Raw genomic sequence first — 13,630 nt, 5'->3', positions numbered from 1 at the left:
CCAATCTTCAATTCGGTTCTCCCACATTTCTGCAGCATTTTTTTTTTTGGGGGGGGGGTTGCACTTTTTTCCTTTTTTTAAAAAAAAAAATCCTCGTGCAAATCATAGAATCGTAGAGTTGAAAGGGACCAACTAGTTCAATGCAGCAATCTTTCAGCATCTTAAAAGGTAACTTCTTCTAAGAAACGCATTTAAGTATATAGTTTGGACGGACGCCCACGTGCTTGCAAGCACTTCCTAATAATATAGTTCATTTTCGTATGTTTTCACGGGTATATTCGTTCTTAGCAAAAGCCATTTCCCCACTTGGCTCTGTCCCAGGCTGAGAGGGTGGGAGAGACATCATCGTGCGCCACAGGGGTTGGGGGTGGGACACTGAGTTCCTTCTCTCTTTCCTTCTCTGGGGGTGGAATCCCCCCCCCCAATCCAGACAGCTATCTCAGCCCCTGCTGCTGCATATGGAACCCTAGACCAGCCCCAGAAGAATGGGGAGGGGGTGTTTGCAGGGGGAAAGGAGAGGCGTTTGTGTGTGTCTTGGACTGGAGGGTATTTTTTCGGAGGGGAGTGAATCTTTACTTTTCAAGGAATGTCCCACCACCCTCCTGTGCTTACCAGTAGTTTGCAAGAGGTGTTTGGGGCTCAAATTTCAGAAGCTCTCTGTCTGGCCTGGCTGTGATGATTACCCAGCTGCAAAGGAAGAACACCCTCTGTTCATGCTCAAGGATGCTGTCTTCCCCAAGCAATTTGCAAAGAAAATGCCCATGTTTCCCTGCTATTGCATGCAGGTTTGAGAGCTGAGCTCTGGGAACTCGGGGAAGACGATCGGACCTCACTCACCCAACCTGGCAAGATGCTACCATATTTAATAGCGGAACAAAGCAGCAGAAAAGAAATATAACAGGTTTTACTTTCCCCAAAGTGTGGAGCTGAATTGACTGGAGGGGGAGGGCAACTTCTCCTCTTGAATTTCTGCCTGTCCTGCAGGTGTTAAAGGGGGTGGGGGAGAGAGAAAGGTGGCAATTGTAGAGGCCTGGCAGACTCTTATTTCAGGAAAATCCTAACCCAGATGCAAAGTACTGTAAATAGAGCCAAAAGGGTTCACTCCATGTTAGGGTTAAGCCCCCAAATGCATGGATGCCTCTTTCTGCCTCCATCCCACCCTGGTTCTCATCACTGAATTTCTCCATCTCTTGCCTTTTGAGTCTTGGATTGATTCTCTGGATGTTCCCAGACCCAGATTGCATCCCTCCCGACATGACCACCAGCCCAGAGAAGCTCCAGCCCTTTCAAGCATCAGCAAGGCAGCCCCCCCCCCATGTGAACAGGGTGGGGTACCTGATGCATCATCATTCCCAGCATCATAGACTCTATGGAGCCAAAAGCTGGGGCTGCAGTGTTTCTGGGGTCAGGGCGAGAGACTGGGAAGGAAGGGTTATCAGCAGAACAGGAGACTGGACTCAGCTACAATTGGCAAAGAAAGAGCACTTTATACGCCTTGTTTATGCATTCTAACACTGTGACAAGAGATGGCGCTGTGGAGTTCTGTTTTTTGCTAACCTGATTTCCCATACAAAGTTTGCAACTCGTTTATCTGAAACGCTTCTAGGATGTGTCTAGATCCAGCCTGAGTTCTTCCCCATCCCCACCCCCACCAAAACAACAACAACACAACCCAGTCAAAGAGCAAAACAGTGCAGCTTTAAAATGATTGACATGATGTTTCTCCAGTGGAAACGTCCTTCGGAAGGTACTTAGCCACAGATTGCACTGCAGAATTGACCTTTGGAACCTCTTGCTTCAGGATGTTGGGGTCGCCGCTTGCGGAATTAGGAGAGGAGCTGTACCTTTGTGATCAAGCATGCTCCTCCTCCTGCAGAGTCCATCTCTAGCTCAGGATTGTCTACAAGGGCTGGAAGTTGCTCTCCAGGCCTCCTCAAGGGCCCTTTGCACCTCGAGTGTTTATGGCTGGCTGGGATTTGTCCCAGAACTCTGGTCATGCCTCTTGGGTCAGTCACAATCTCTTAACCTGACCCACCTCACAGGGATGTTGTGGGGGTGAAATGGAGAGCGAGGAAGAAGCATGTGCAGCTCCTTGAGTTCCTTGGAAGGAGGGTGGGATAAAAATGAAATAAACAAATCAATAAATTGTGGCAGCTTGACAAAGTGAAGTTGCAATCACAGGGACTGCAGCTGCGTCTCAGTTAAACCAATTTGCACATTTGTACACACAAACACACACACACACACACACACACACACACACACACACACACGGAGGCTGCATATGCACCATACATTGAAAGGACATTTAAAGCATATACACAACCAAGAATCTTGGGAGTGATAGTTTGGTAAGGGTGCTGGGAACTGTAGCAATGTGAGTGGTAATTCTGCATATGCAGCATACATTTAAAGCACACACAAACTTGGTTTTGTGTGTGTGTGTGCTTTAAATGTTTTTTAAATGTATGCTGTGCACGCACACACACAGGCACACAAACACACACACACACACATGGAAGGGTGGGAAACCTGGGCAAAATGTGCATTATTTTGTCAGCTCTAAAGGGGTGGAGATCTGCAGGCTTTTGCAATCAGGGCTGGACCTCAAATGGATGCAAAGTGGAATTGGATGGGGACTGTATGATCTCATCCCATACACTTAGCAGATACGAGCAAGGAACAAACAGGAAAACACACAAGGCCTAAAGATGTGAAATGTGAATGAAGAACCACAGTTCTGTTCTCCCTGGCTCGCATCATCTTCACAGTCATTGTCTGTGGGTGAATGAGAATCAAAGTTTAACAGGTGTGCTCAAGGTTAAAACCTGGCTAAGAGTCGGACATGACTAAATGACTAAACAACAACCACAACCTTTAATTGTTGTTTTGTGCGTGGTGGCAATTGATTTGTCCAGGACATTTTATTCTCTCTCTCTCATATATTTCTTGTTGTTTAGTCGTGTCCGACTCTTCGTGACCCCATGGACCAGAGCACGCCAGGCACTCCTGTTTTCCACTGCCTCCCATAGCTTGGTCAAACTCATGCTGGTAGCTTCGAGAACACTGTCCAACCATCTCATCCTCCGTTGTCCCCTTCTCCTTGTGCCCTCCATCTTTCCCAACATCAGGGTCTTTTCCAGGGAGTCTTCTCTTCTCATGAGGTGGCCAAAGTACTGGAGCCTCAGCTTCAGGATCTGTCCTTCCAGTGAGCACTCAGGGCTGATTTCCTTCAGAATGGAGAGGTTTGATCTTCTTGCAGGCCATGGGACTCTCAAGAGTCTCCTCCGGCACCAGAATTCGGCAGCACCTCTGCTTCAAGGGAAAAGCATTTGCTGGTGGCAGCAAGTCTTTTGCAGAGATTGGCCCCCTCCCCTCTCTGGCAGTCGTACCAAAGTTCACTGATGTCCTTGTATGTTTTATGGAGATTACTGTAGCCCTTTGTAATCCTTACATGCAGCGTTGCCCATATAAATATCATTCAAAACGCCTGGCTCTGAGCCAGAGAGCATACTCAGTGATAGGATAGGGGAAGAAAACTATGTTACCAAGGGAATATTCTCGGAGGAAGGGTCTGGATTGCAGAATATACATTAGGCACAGCATAACCCAAGTACTTTTCTTTCAGTTGATCCCCCAAATCCCTCCAAGTCTCACAAAGGAAGGAAAGTGCAGACATAGCTGCTTCTCTCAAGCACAACCCTGACTTTTCTTTGCCAATGGCTATAAAGACTTTTTGTAAATCCTCAGACCCAGTACTGCACTCAGCTCTGTTGAGGAATCCCAAACAAACAGTGCCCAAATCTTTTTGGAAGTAAAATCCTCTCATTGTAAGGAAACCTGGAATGTGTTTGTGTCACACACACATACAGCCAGCCAAAGAATGGGGAGCAGTCGATGGATAATGTACAGTAGGTGTGTCGATGATTATTCATTCTGAAGATTTGCTCGTGCCTTCGGACCACCAGACCCAGGCAGGTTGGCAGAGGCTCTTTTCCCCTCCCTCATACCTTCCTTTCTGGCTCATGGAATCGCACTTTGCGATCACGTACAAGTTTTTTTTTAGTTGCAGGAGTTTCAGTCTAGATGAAACTCAGGGTCCCCTTCCAAACCTGCCATCCTGTATTTGCAAGAGTGGAATGTGCAAGGCAAGGAACGGCTTTGGCTGGCTGGCTTAAGTACCACAATTCAGCATACCCAAAGAAGTTGCCCTGTGCCATAAAACCAAAGTGGGTGGGCCTTTCCCCCCAGCCTCTCTCACTTGGCTGGTAAGGAGAATAACAATAGACTGAAGTGTGTGTGAGAGTTAGAAGGTGGGGCACACAGAGACATGTCACCCCTGGAAAACCTAAAGACAAAGCAAGGTCTGTCTGATTCTTAGGTTGTATATATGGGTAAATAAAATTGTGTATCCTAAAGACACCACAGTCTCTGTTGACCTTCATTCCAAGGAAGCCAAACCTGGGTAAGTACAGGAGTCTCCAGAGTCCCTCACCTATCAGAGATTGGGGTGGCAAGTAACATTATTTTCTGCAGATTCACGGTAAATGTGTGTGTGTGTGTTGCAGAAATCCCACCCCCACTAAACAAAAAGGCAAATGGAAACTCAGCACGTTGTAGACAGACTTCAGAATGTCTCCTGCTTTACAGGACCATGAGTCCAGACACTTACCGTATTTTTCACTCTATAAGATGCACTTTTCCCCTCCTAAAAGTAAGGGGAAATGTGTGTGCATCTTATGGAGTGAATGCAGGCTGCGCAGCTATCGCTGGAGCCAGAACAGCAAGAGGGAGAGCTGCGCAGCGTTCCCTCTCGCTGTTCTGGCTTAGCCACGTGAAGCCTCTTCAACATTTGATTCAGAATATTTTTTTTCTTGTTTTCCTCCTCTAAAAACTAGGTGCGTCTTATGGCTGGGTGTGTCTTATAGAGTGAAAAATACGGTAAATAAGAATTTAATGTGCAATTAACATACGCGACAATAGTCTACATGTCTGTTCAGAGGTCTTTTTGTGTTTAATTGAGCTTATTCCCACGAGCCTGTTATGTGCAGTTGACATGCCATGTGATTTCAACATTGCCAAGTGATGCAAGACGCCCCCTTCATGGAGAGAGACCCCCCTTCATGGAGAGATACCCCCCCCTTGAGTTTCAGCAAAGCTTTGGGGGTTCCATGTATGACTGCTGCAGCATGGCACCAATCTAGAGATCAGATGGAGAAGTGCTGCCCCCTGCTGGTGGATATATAGAGGACTTCAACATGACAACCTGGGTTGGTATCTAACAGCAGGGATTTAAGAGGCAGGGATAGGGATTTGAACATCTCTAAATATATGCTTCGTTAGACACACTCTTTATTATCTCCCCCCACTCCATTGCTGCCAACAAGCTTGGCTGAGCCTTTGCTGCATCACATGACGTACAGCAGGGGTCAGAAACCAGGGCTGTGGGCCAAATGCGACCAGGTCTCTCTCTCTCTCTCTGGCCCTTGGAATGCTCTCCAGGCCCCCCCCTCTCACTGGTCCTCCTGGAGCATTTTTGCTGCTGAATCCTTGAACTCTTGTTAATGACTCTTGCCTGACCTGCTTGGAGGAGAGAGGCTTGTGAGTGTCTGCAGAAATGAGAGGTTTCCTAAGAGGGTTTTTTGGAGGGGACTTCTCCAAATTTTGGGGCTCTGTAAGCCTGCTGATCAGTGCCGGATTTATGTATAAGCTAAACAAGCTATAGCTTAGGGTCCCACTCTTTTGGGCCCCCCAAAAAAATTTAAAGGAAAAAAAAACCATGTACATTTTCAAAATATAATATAAAAAACAAATAAAATAAAACCTACATACAGCAACAGTGTTTTGTGTTGTGTAGGCTCCTATGATGTAAGTAATGAGCCCCACTTGCTAGCCTGCTCCCTAAGATATCACTGGTTTGCTCATTTCTATATATAGGGTGCCTACATTCTGCATGGACTGGTTGCATGGCAACATGGGCAAATGGTTTTGATACCTATTAGGTCCATAAATTACAATATAGCATATATTCAACACAAAAGACAGTGACAATTTGTTGTTGACAAAGGACAGCTGGACATATAAAAGGCCCCATTACCTTCAGTAGCTTAGGGCCTCATCAAACCTAAATCCGGCCCTGCTGCTGATATTTCCCTCTTGGGTGTAAATGGTACCATTTTGGTGACAGAAGGGGCTAAGTGTATACAAAGACTGGGGAACCTTTGGGATTTGAGTGCAGATCCGATCAGCTTGGACTACCAACCATGCTAGCTGGGGGGAGATGCAGCTCAGCAATATCTGGAGGGCCCTGATGTAAGATGGCGCCCATTCAGCTTTATTTCTTATTACAAGTAAGGTGAAGGTGAAGGGACCCCTGACCATTAGGTCCAGTCGTGACCGACTCTGGGGTTGCGGCGCTCATCTCGCTTTATTGGCCGAGGGAGCAGGCGTACAGCTTCCAGGTCATGTGGCCAGCATGACTAAGCCGCTTCTGGTGAACTAGAGCAGCACACAGAAATGCCGTTTACCTTCCCGCTGGAGCGGTACCTATTTATCTACTTGCACTTTGATGTGCTTTCAAACCGCTAGGTTGGCAGGAGCAGGGACCGAGCAACGGGAGCTCACCCTGTCGCGGGGATTCGAACCGCCAACCTTCTGATCGGCAAGCCCAAGAAGCTCAGTGGTTTAACCCACAGCGCCACCCGCATCCCAAGTAAGGAAGGGTATTATTTCTTGCCATTCCATTCTGTACACATTTGTTCCTCATTCCAGAGTACATTCCTTCCTCTGTTACAGGAGAGGTGATCACAGCCACCCTTCTATTCCCCCAGAATGAATAACTAAACTGAGTCAGGAACCTTTTTCAGCCTGAGCACCACATTCCCTTTTGGGCAAACTTCCTAGCTGGTGGGCGGAAGCAGAGGTTTTAAAAGTGGGCAGAGTGATAGATGGGCATTTTACATTTTGTACTGCAGTTTCCACACAGGGTCACAAAGCTTCCCCACCTCTGAACTAAACAAATTTGATATAAACAAAGAAAGGGAAGAAGATTTTAATAACCAAAACAGATGGAACAGACATGCAGAGGGAGAGGAGGGGATCATTCCAGTAAGAGGGAAAGAAAGCAAAGAAAGAGGGAAGGAAGAAGGAAAGAAACAGAAAGAGAGAGAGAGAGAAATCCTTCCACACTTCTAGCCAGACCTGGAATAGTGCAAAGCCAAGTAATCTGACTGAAAGGCCAGCAAAAGCCACACTGGATCCAGACTTGAAAGCTGACCAGGCAGCAGTAGGAAGAAAACACAAGCAAATGCTATTAAAAGCTTGCTGGGCCAGAAAGCTCCTGGGCAGGAGTTCATTGTTCCAGGTTGTTGTGAGGAGCTGGGGGTGGCTACTGCAGCTTCAGAGCATAGAAGACCCCCCAGCGCTGGTCCCCATCCACACAGTGCTGAGGGACAGTTCTTTCTGCCAAAGTTCCATTCCTTTATGTTCTCTTCATTTGGACAAGTCTTCTTGCCTCTAATAGCTTCTTTGACTCTGCTTCTTCACCATGCCACTGTCCTTTTGGCCCTCATGGTACCTTTCCTAATCTGCAGTATACAGTTGAACTTCTGACACCATGTTGTGTTTTGAAGCAACCCCCAAGCATTTTGGAGTGATACAACCCTTTGCCTTTCTAGTTCCTTTTCACCAATCATCTTGTTCATGGGGGAGTTTCCTCTTTTGAAATCAAATGTGACCGTGATAGATTTTATCGGCAATTGCCCAATTGCTTCTTTGGAGAAGAATTAAGTTCACAGTGAGTTCATCTATCTCAGGGTAAGCACTTCACCCTTATGATATAGAGCAGGGCTGGGCAATATCTGGTTTTTAATATCATGATATGTGAGGAGGTATAAAGGTAAAGGGATCCCTGACCATTAGGTCCAGTTGCGGACAACTCTGCGGTTGCGGCGCTCATCTCGCTTTACTGGCCGAGGGAGCTGGCGTATAGCTTCTGGGTCATGTGGCCAGCATGACAAAGCCGCTTCTGGCGAACAAGAACAGCGCACGGAAACGCCGTTTACCTTCCCGCTGGAGTGGTACCTATTTATCTACTTGCACTTTTTAGCGAGCTTTCAAACTGCTAGGTTGGCAGGAGCAAGGACCGAGCATAGTAAAAATCAATAAAATATATATGCTTATTTTTTTTTAAATGATGGCCACGCTTCTCCTTATTCACGACCCTTTTTTTCCCCTTTTCAGCTTTTGACTTCATACGTTACTGTGTCATTTCCATCTAATATCAAACTCATGCAGTGAGGTTTGACAGGAAATGGGGGCAAAATCGCCCAGCTGTGAGGCGTGAAGGCCGCTTCCTGCAAGGCCCTTTCCACCTGGCCTAGGGGGCAGGGCCCAGACTCACCAGCCCTACAAAAGAGGCTCCTTAATTGTTTTAATGCGCTGTAAACCGCTTTGGGATTTTTATTAAAAATATAAAGCAGTATAGTAATTTAAAAAAAAAAATCAAAAAAAATCTGAGAAACAGGAGGAGAACCCCAGGGATTGCAGAAGATTCAACAACCTTCACATAGACTGTGTTTCAGCAATGTACCATATTTTTTGCTCTATAAGACGCACTTTCCCCCTTTCTAAAAAGTAAGGGGAAATGTGTGTGCGTCTTATGGAACGAATGCAGGCTGCGCAGCTGTCCCAGAAGCCAGAACAGCAAGAGGGATCGCTGTGCAGCAAAAGCAGAGATCCCTCTTGCTGTTCTGGCTTCTGGGATTCATAATATTTTTTTTCTTGTTTTCCTCCTCCCAAAACTAGGTGTGTCTTATGGTCGGGTGTGTCTTATAGAGCGAAAAATACGCTAAGTGTGCAAGTCTGGCCATTTCTACTATCTCCAGAAAGGACCCCACCTGCTACAGGCTCAGTTACTTTTTATCTTATGTGCAGTTCGCTTTATAACCTCTTTTTCTGAAGAATTTTAAAGGAGGAAGCATCAGATGCAACTATTAGGCAATCTTTCCTGGGAAAGGAGTTTCCTAAACATGCTTCCACACCCCTCGCAGCTCGAGGGTATATTTTGCGTGGAGCCTGAAGCTCTCAAGCAAGATTCTTCCTCTTTCAGAGCGAGAGACCATCCCAAGTCCATTTCTTGACACCTCTTCTGCCTTGCCTTAGTTCATTCTGCAGACGGCCAAGATGAAGGTGCTTCTCTTCTTCTTCTTCTTCTTCCTCCTCAATGCCTGTCAGTCTTTTGGCCAGCAAGGTAGGTGACCAGGGAGGTGGATGTCAAGCTTTGGGGAATTGACTTCCTCCCCCCATGGCAGCAGATAAGAAGATCAAACGAAAGGAACGTCTTACCAGTTAGATTCTTTAATAATCACAGCGAGAGAACAAAGAACACGTCTTCTAGAAATGGCGGTGCTCCCAATTAAGGGTCACCCCCCTATGTCATTCCTATGTCTTGTAATCTGAGTTTGTACCCTCTGCCCTTTCTGTTTGGACGCTTTCTGGGGGGTGGGGGATGAATGCTGTTCAGAAACTGAATCTGTTAACTCTCTCGCTTCCAGCGTTTCTTCTGCTAGCTGTTCCCTATCCAGTATTTCCCAGCTTCTGCCTTCTGAACTGTGCCCCTCTGCACACCGCTGTTCCAAACCTATACTGTCCTCCTGCTCCTGGGAAGATTCAGGATCAGGGGGAGGGGGTGGCTCCCACTTTCCTTCCTCAGTGCAACCCTCCTCAGCACAGTCTCTGACAGTGAGGTGGGAAGGAGCAGGGCATGGACCATTTCACTTGGAAAACACACATAAGCCACATAAGCACTGGGTGGAGGGGGTTTGACCTGAGGAGTGCTGGGGCACTGGCTCAGAACCCTTTTACATGTCATTGCCCTGGTGCATGCCAAAGTCCCCTCCCATCTGGGTCTGCAAGAGCAAGGAGGGTCGCAGCAGCAACTACCGGAGAAGAAAACCCACTGGCCGCACTGCAGGGCTGTTGTGTTGCAGCTGAGCAACCAAGGAGAAGTGAGAGGCTCCCTTGAGCATCTCCCCTTTGTTGCACCTGCTCAGGTGAAAAGTTTTGAAGAAAGCTATAAAGAATATATTTATGTATGCGACAACAGTGGCAAGAGTCTTGATTGCACAAGGATGGAAGAATGAGGAAACCCCGACAAAAGAACAGTGGCAAGAGAAATTGATGAACTATGCAGAAGTGGCGAAAGTGACATGCAAACTGCGAGACAAAGACAACTGTGACTTTAAGGAAGAATGGGAGCCTTTTACAAATTATCTAAAAAGACCACAAAATGAACTGGACTCCTTGGCAGGTTTTGAATAAACATACACAAATTTACTGAGGGATAATATATTAGATATATAATATAAAGATGTATACAATTTTACAATATGCAGAGGTTAACATAGGTTGAGAAACCAGAGAGAGGAGCTGAGGGAAGGAGGGTTTGCTGGGGAGGTGGGAGGGGGGGAATAATGAAGATGATTTGTTTTGATAATTTGCTATGTTGAAATTGTTAATAAAAAACTTTTTTAAAAAGTATTGAAGGCAGCTGCAACATTCTCTCTTCCTCCTCCCTCTTCCTTCAGGTTCAGGCCTCTCTGGGAAGCAAGTCGTTTTTCCGCAAGCATCGAATACTGCCCATGTGGTTTTGAAGGCCTCCCCGAAGCAGCCGTTGACCGCCTTCACCGTGTGCCTGAAACATTACACGGACCTGACCCGTGCTTACAGCCTTTTCTCTTATGCCACCCGGAACAGCCACAACGATATCATCATCTACAAGTACAAACCCAACCAATACAGCTTCTATGTGGGAGGTGAAGCAGTGACCTTCTTGACCCCAGAAAAACAGTCGCTTGAAAGAGAGACTTTGTGTGCATCTTGGGATTCTGCCACAGGGCTGGCCAGGTTGTGGGTGAACGGAAAACGTCTGCCGCCCAGGAGCCTGAAGAAAGGATACTCTATCCGCGCAGACTCATCAATTGTGCTTGGTCAAGATCAAGACAACATGGGGGGCGGCTTTGACATCAAGGACTCCTATGTTGGAGAGCTGCTGGACGTGAGGATGTGGGAGAGGGTGCTGTCCCAGGAGGAAATGAAGCGCGCCCTGCTTGACGACAATATTCCTGGAAATGCCATGTTTGTTTGGGAAACAGTCAATTATGAAGCAAAGGGTGATGTTATTATTGAGAGCGCATGGTCACCTTAAACACACGAGCATGTTCTGGAAAGTGGGCATGCCATTATTCTTTAAAATGTCTTGGTTGTTCATGTTTGTACGCAACTCGTTCGTGTGCAGTGAGTTTGTACGTATCTTCAATCCAATCGTTGAAGGCAGCTGCATTTTTATTCTTCCAGTTCATCAATAACCTGTCTTTTTGCCATAGTAAGGGCATGGAGATTCCACTCATATTGTCCCTTTGTTAGGTTCCATGTATAATCCAAAAGCATATTTCCCTCTGCAAATTTGAGATCATTCTGTACAGTCATTTTGATCGTCCCTACTACCTTCTGCCAAAAACTTATCAATATTGTAGAAAACATATGTTTTAGAGAAGCGTTATCCTTGTTACATATCCAGCAGCTACACAGCTTAGCTCGTCCTAAATGTAGACTTGCCATGGACAAATTCAATGATATTTGGAATTCATTTTTATAAATACTGTATTAGGTTAAGGTCTGGTTAACCACAATAACTTGATTTGTTTGTTTTCTACATGGGTCCTATCTTTTCTTCTTCTTTTGTGTCTTATCTAACACTGTGCACTTGCAATTATGTACTTTTTAATCTTTCAGTAAAGAATATAAAAAGGGAAATGTCTTGGTAGTTCAATAGATATGGCCTCTGGGCTGATTCCTGCCGTTTCCTCCAAATAAAATATTGCATTATACAAGCCTCTACAAAAATGTGTTCTGTCCACGGCGAAGCAGCACAGAGTTACCAAGAGAGCACTTCTTCCTCATGGTTATATGCTAACAAATCCCGTGAGAGGGACAGGGGAACAAGAAAGTACTTGGTTACGACCTTTGGTTCATCTAGCTCAGTGTTACTCACACTGACTGGCAGCGGCTGTCCAGGGTTTTGGAAAGGGTACCAGGGAGAGTTACCAAGAGAGCACTTCTTCCTCATGGTTATATGCTAACAAATCCCGTGAGAGGGACAGGGGAACAAGAAAGTACTTGGTTACGACCTTTGGTTCATCTAGCTCAGTGTTACTCACACTGACTGGCAGCGGCTGTCCAGGGTTTTGGAAAGGGTACCAGGGAATGAACCAGACAGCTCTGCATACAAAGCAGGCACTCCAGCAATGAACTATGGCCTGTCTCCAAATATTAGTGTATGAAAGTTGCCATCATTTGTCTATCCAGCTCCGTTTCACTTACTGGTTGTTGTTTTTAACAAAATCAATACTCTACAACATGCAAAGCAGCATAGAATTATAGAATTGTAGTTGGAAGGTTTCCCCCTTGGGTCATCTAGTTCATGGGTAGGAAAACTAAGGCTCGGGGGCTGGATCCGGCCCAATCACCTTCTAGATCCAGCCCGCATATGGTCCAGGAATCAGTGTGTTTTTACATGAGTAGAATGTGTCCTTTTATTTAAAATGCATCTCTGGGTTATTTGTGGGGCACAGGAATTCGTTCATTGTTTTCCCCCCAAAATATAGTCCAGCCCCCCACAAGGTCTGAGGGACAGTGGACTGGCCCCCTGCTGAAAAAGTTTGCTGACCCCTGATCTAGTTCAACCCCCTGCAATACAAGTATCTCAACTAAAGCAGCCACCCTAGACCCTCCAAGTATCCTTATTTAGAGAAGCCGTTTCGGTTACTGATTTGAACCCGGAATGTCCTGCTTTTCCTTAGGATGTCTCTATCTTCATTGGAGAAATGTTGGAGGCTACGGCATCCACAGACCCACCCACACCCCAGACCCTTTGAACAGTAAGGTCTAGGATAGAGAGCTCACCCTGTCCCAGCCCACAGCCCTCCAGGTTCAGCCCTCTCCCCAACATTGGGACCCATCAGCTCTCAGACAGTTCAGGCAGGTGGCATGAGCCATGAGTTTCAGAGATGTTCTGGCATTTCCAAATACTGTATGACTGTGGCAGCACGGCGCTGATTTATTGATCAGATGGAGAGCTGCTGCCCCCTGCTGATGGGTTTATAGGACTTCAAGGTGACAACCTGGCTTGGTTCTCGTAACAGCATGGTTTTGCAGGGATGGGAGGAAAATGACTTGCTTGCCTGGATAGAAGAGACACAGAGGTTTGAGAGTGTCTGCAGAAATAAGTCATTTCCTAAGAGATTTTTGTGGACTTCTCCAAACTTTGAGGCTCTGTAATCCTGCCAATTCTTCCCTCTTGGGGTTGGTGACAGGAGAAGGAGTTTTGTCATTGGTGTATACAAGGAATGAGGAATTTCTGGCACTCCAATGATGGGGGTGCATTTTCACCTTCCCCTGGTGATGGGAGAGCTTATCTGGGTGGCAGCAATTTGCTGCCACTGTTTTTATTTTCCCAGAATATTGTGGGACATCAGAAAATAAACAAATAACTAAACTGGGAGCCAGAGGGCCACATTGTCTTTTAGGAAAATGCCCTGGGACCGCTTGGAGATTGAGGCCTGAGGTAAAA

At 46.3% G+C, this 13,630-nt stretch overlaps 1 protein-coding gene across 1 annotated transcript; it reads left to right on the top strand.

The window, feature by feature from the left end:
- Nucleotides 1-9,069: 9,069 nt before the first annotated feature.
- On the top strand, nt 9,070-11,891 carry LOC310833669 (C-reactive protein-like). The gene is made up of 2 exons (XM_083716363.1): nt 9,070-9,250; nt 10,587-11,891. Exons 1-2 carry the CDS (start codon nt 9,184-9,186, stop codon nt 11,204-11,206), a joined length of 687 nt encoding a protein of 228 aa, XP_083572489.1. The 5' UTR covers nt 9,070-9,183; the 3' UTR covers nt 11,207-11,891.
- The last annotated feature ends 1,739 nt before the right edge of the window (nt 11,892-13,630 follow it).

This window comes from Podarcis gaigeae, assembly GCF_964106915.1.
Source record: "Podarcis gaigeae genome assembly, chromosome: 16".
Classification (NCBI taxonomy): domain Eukaryota; kingdom Metazoa; phylum Chordata; class Lepidosauria; order Squamata; family Lacertidae; genus Podarcis; species Podarcis gaigeae.
Note: the sequence above shows the minus strand (reverse complement) of the source record. Positions and strands in the feature narration are given on the sequence as shown.

Bases quoted from the DNA above. Each gene is read 5' to 3' on its own strand.
- LOC310833669 (XM_083716363.1), top strand. From the start codon at position 9,184: ATGAAGGTGCTTCTCTTCTTCTTCTTCTTCTTCCTCCTCAATGCCTGT. The intron at 9,251-10,586 runs GTAGGTGACCAG...CTCTTCCTTCAG, and splicing joins TCAGTCTTTTGGCCAGCAAG to GTTCAGGCCTCTCTGGGAAG.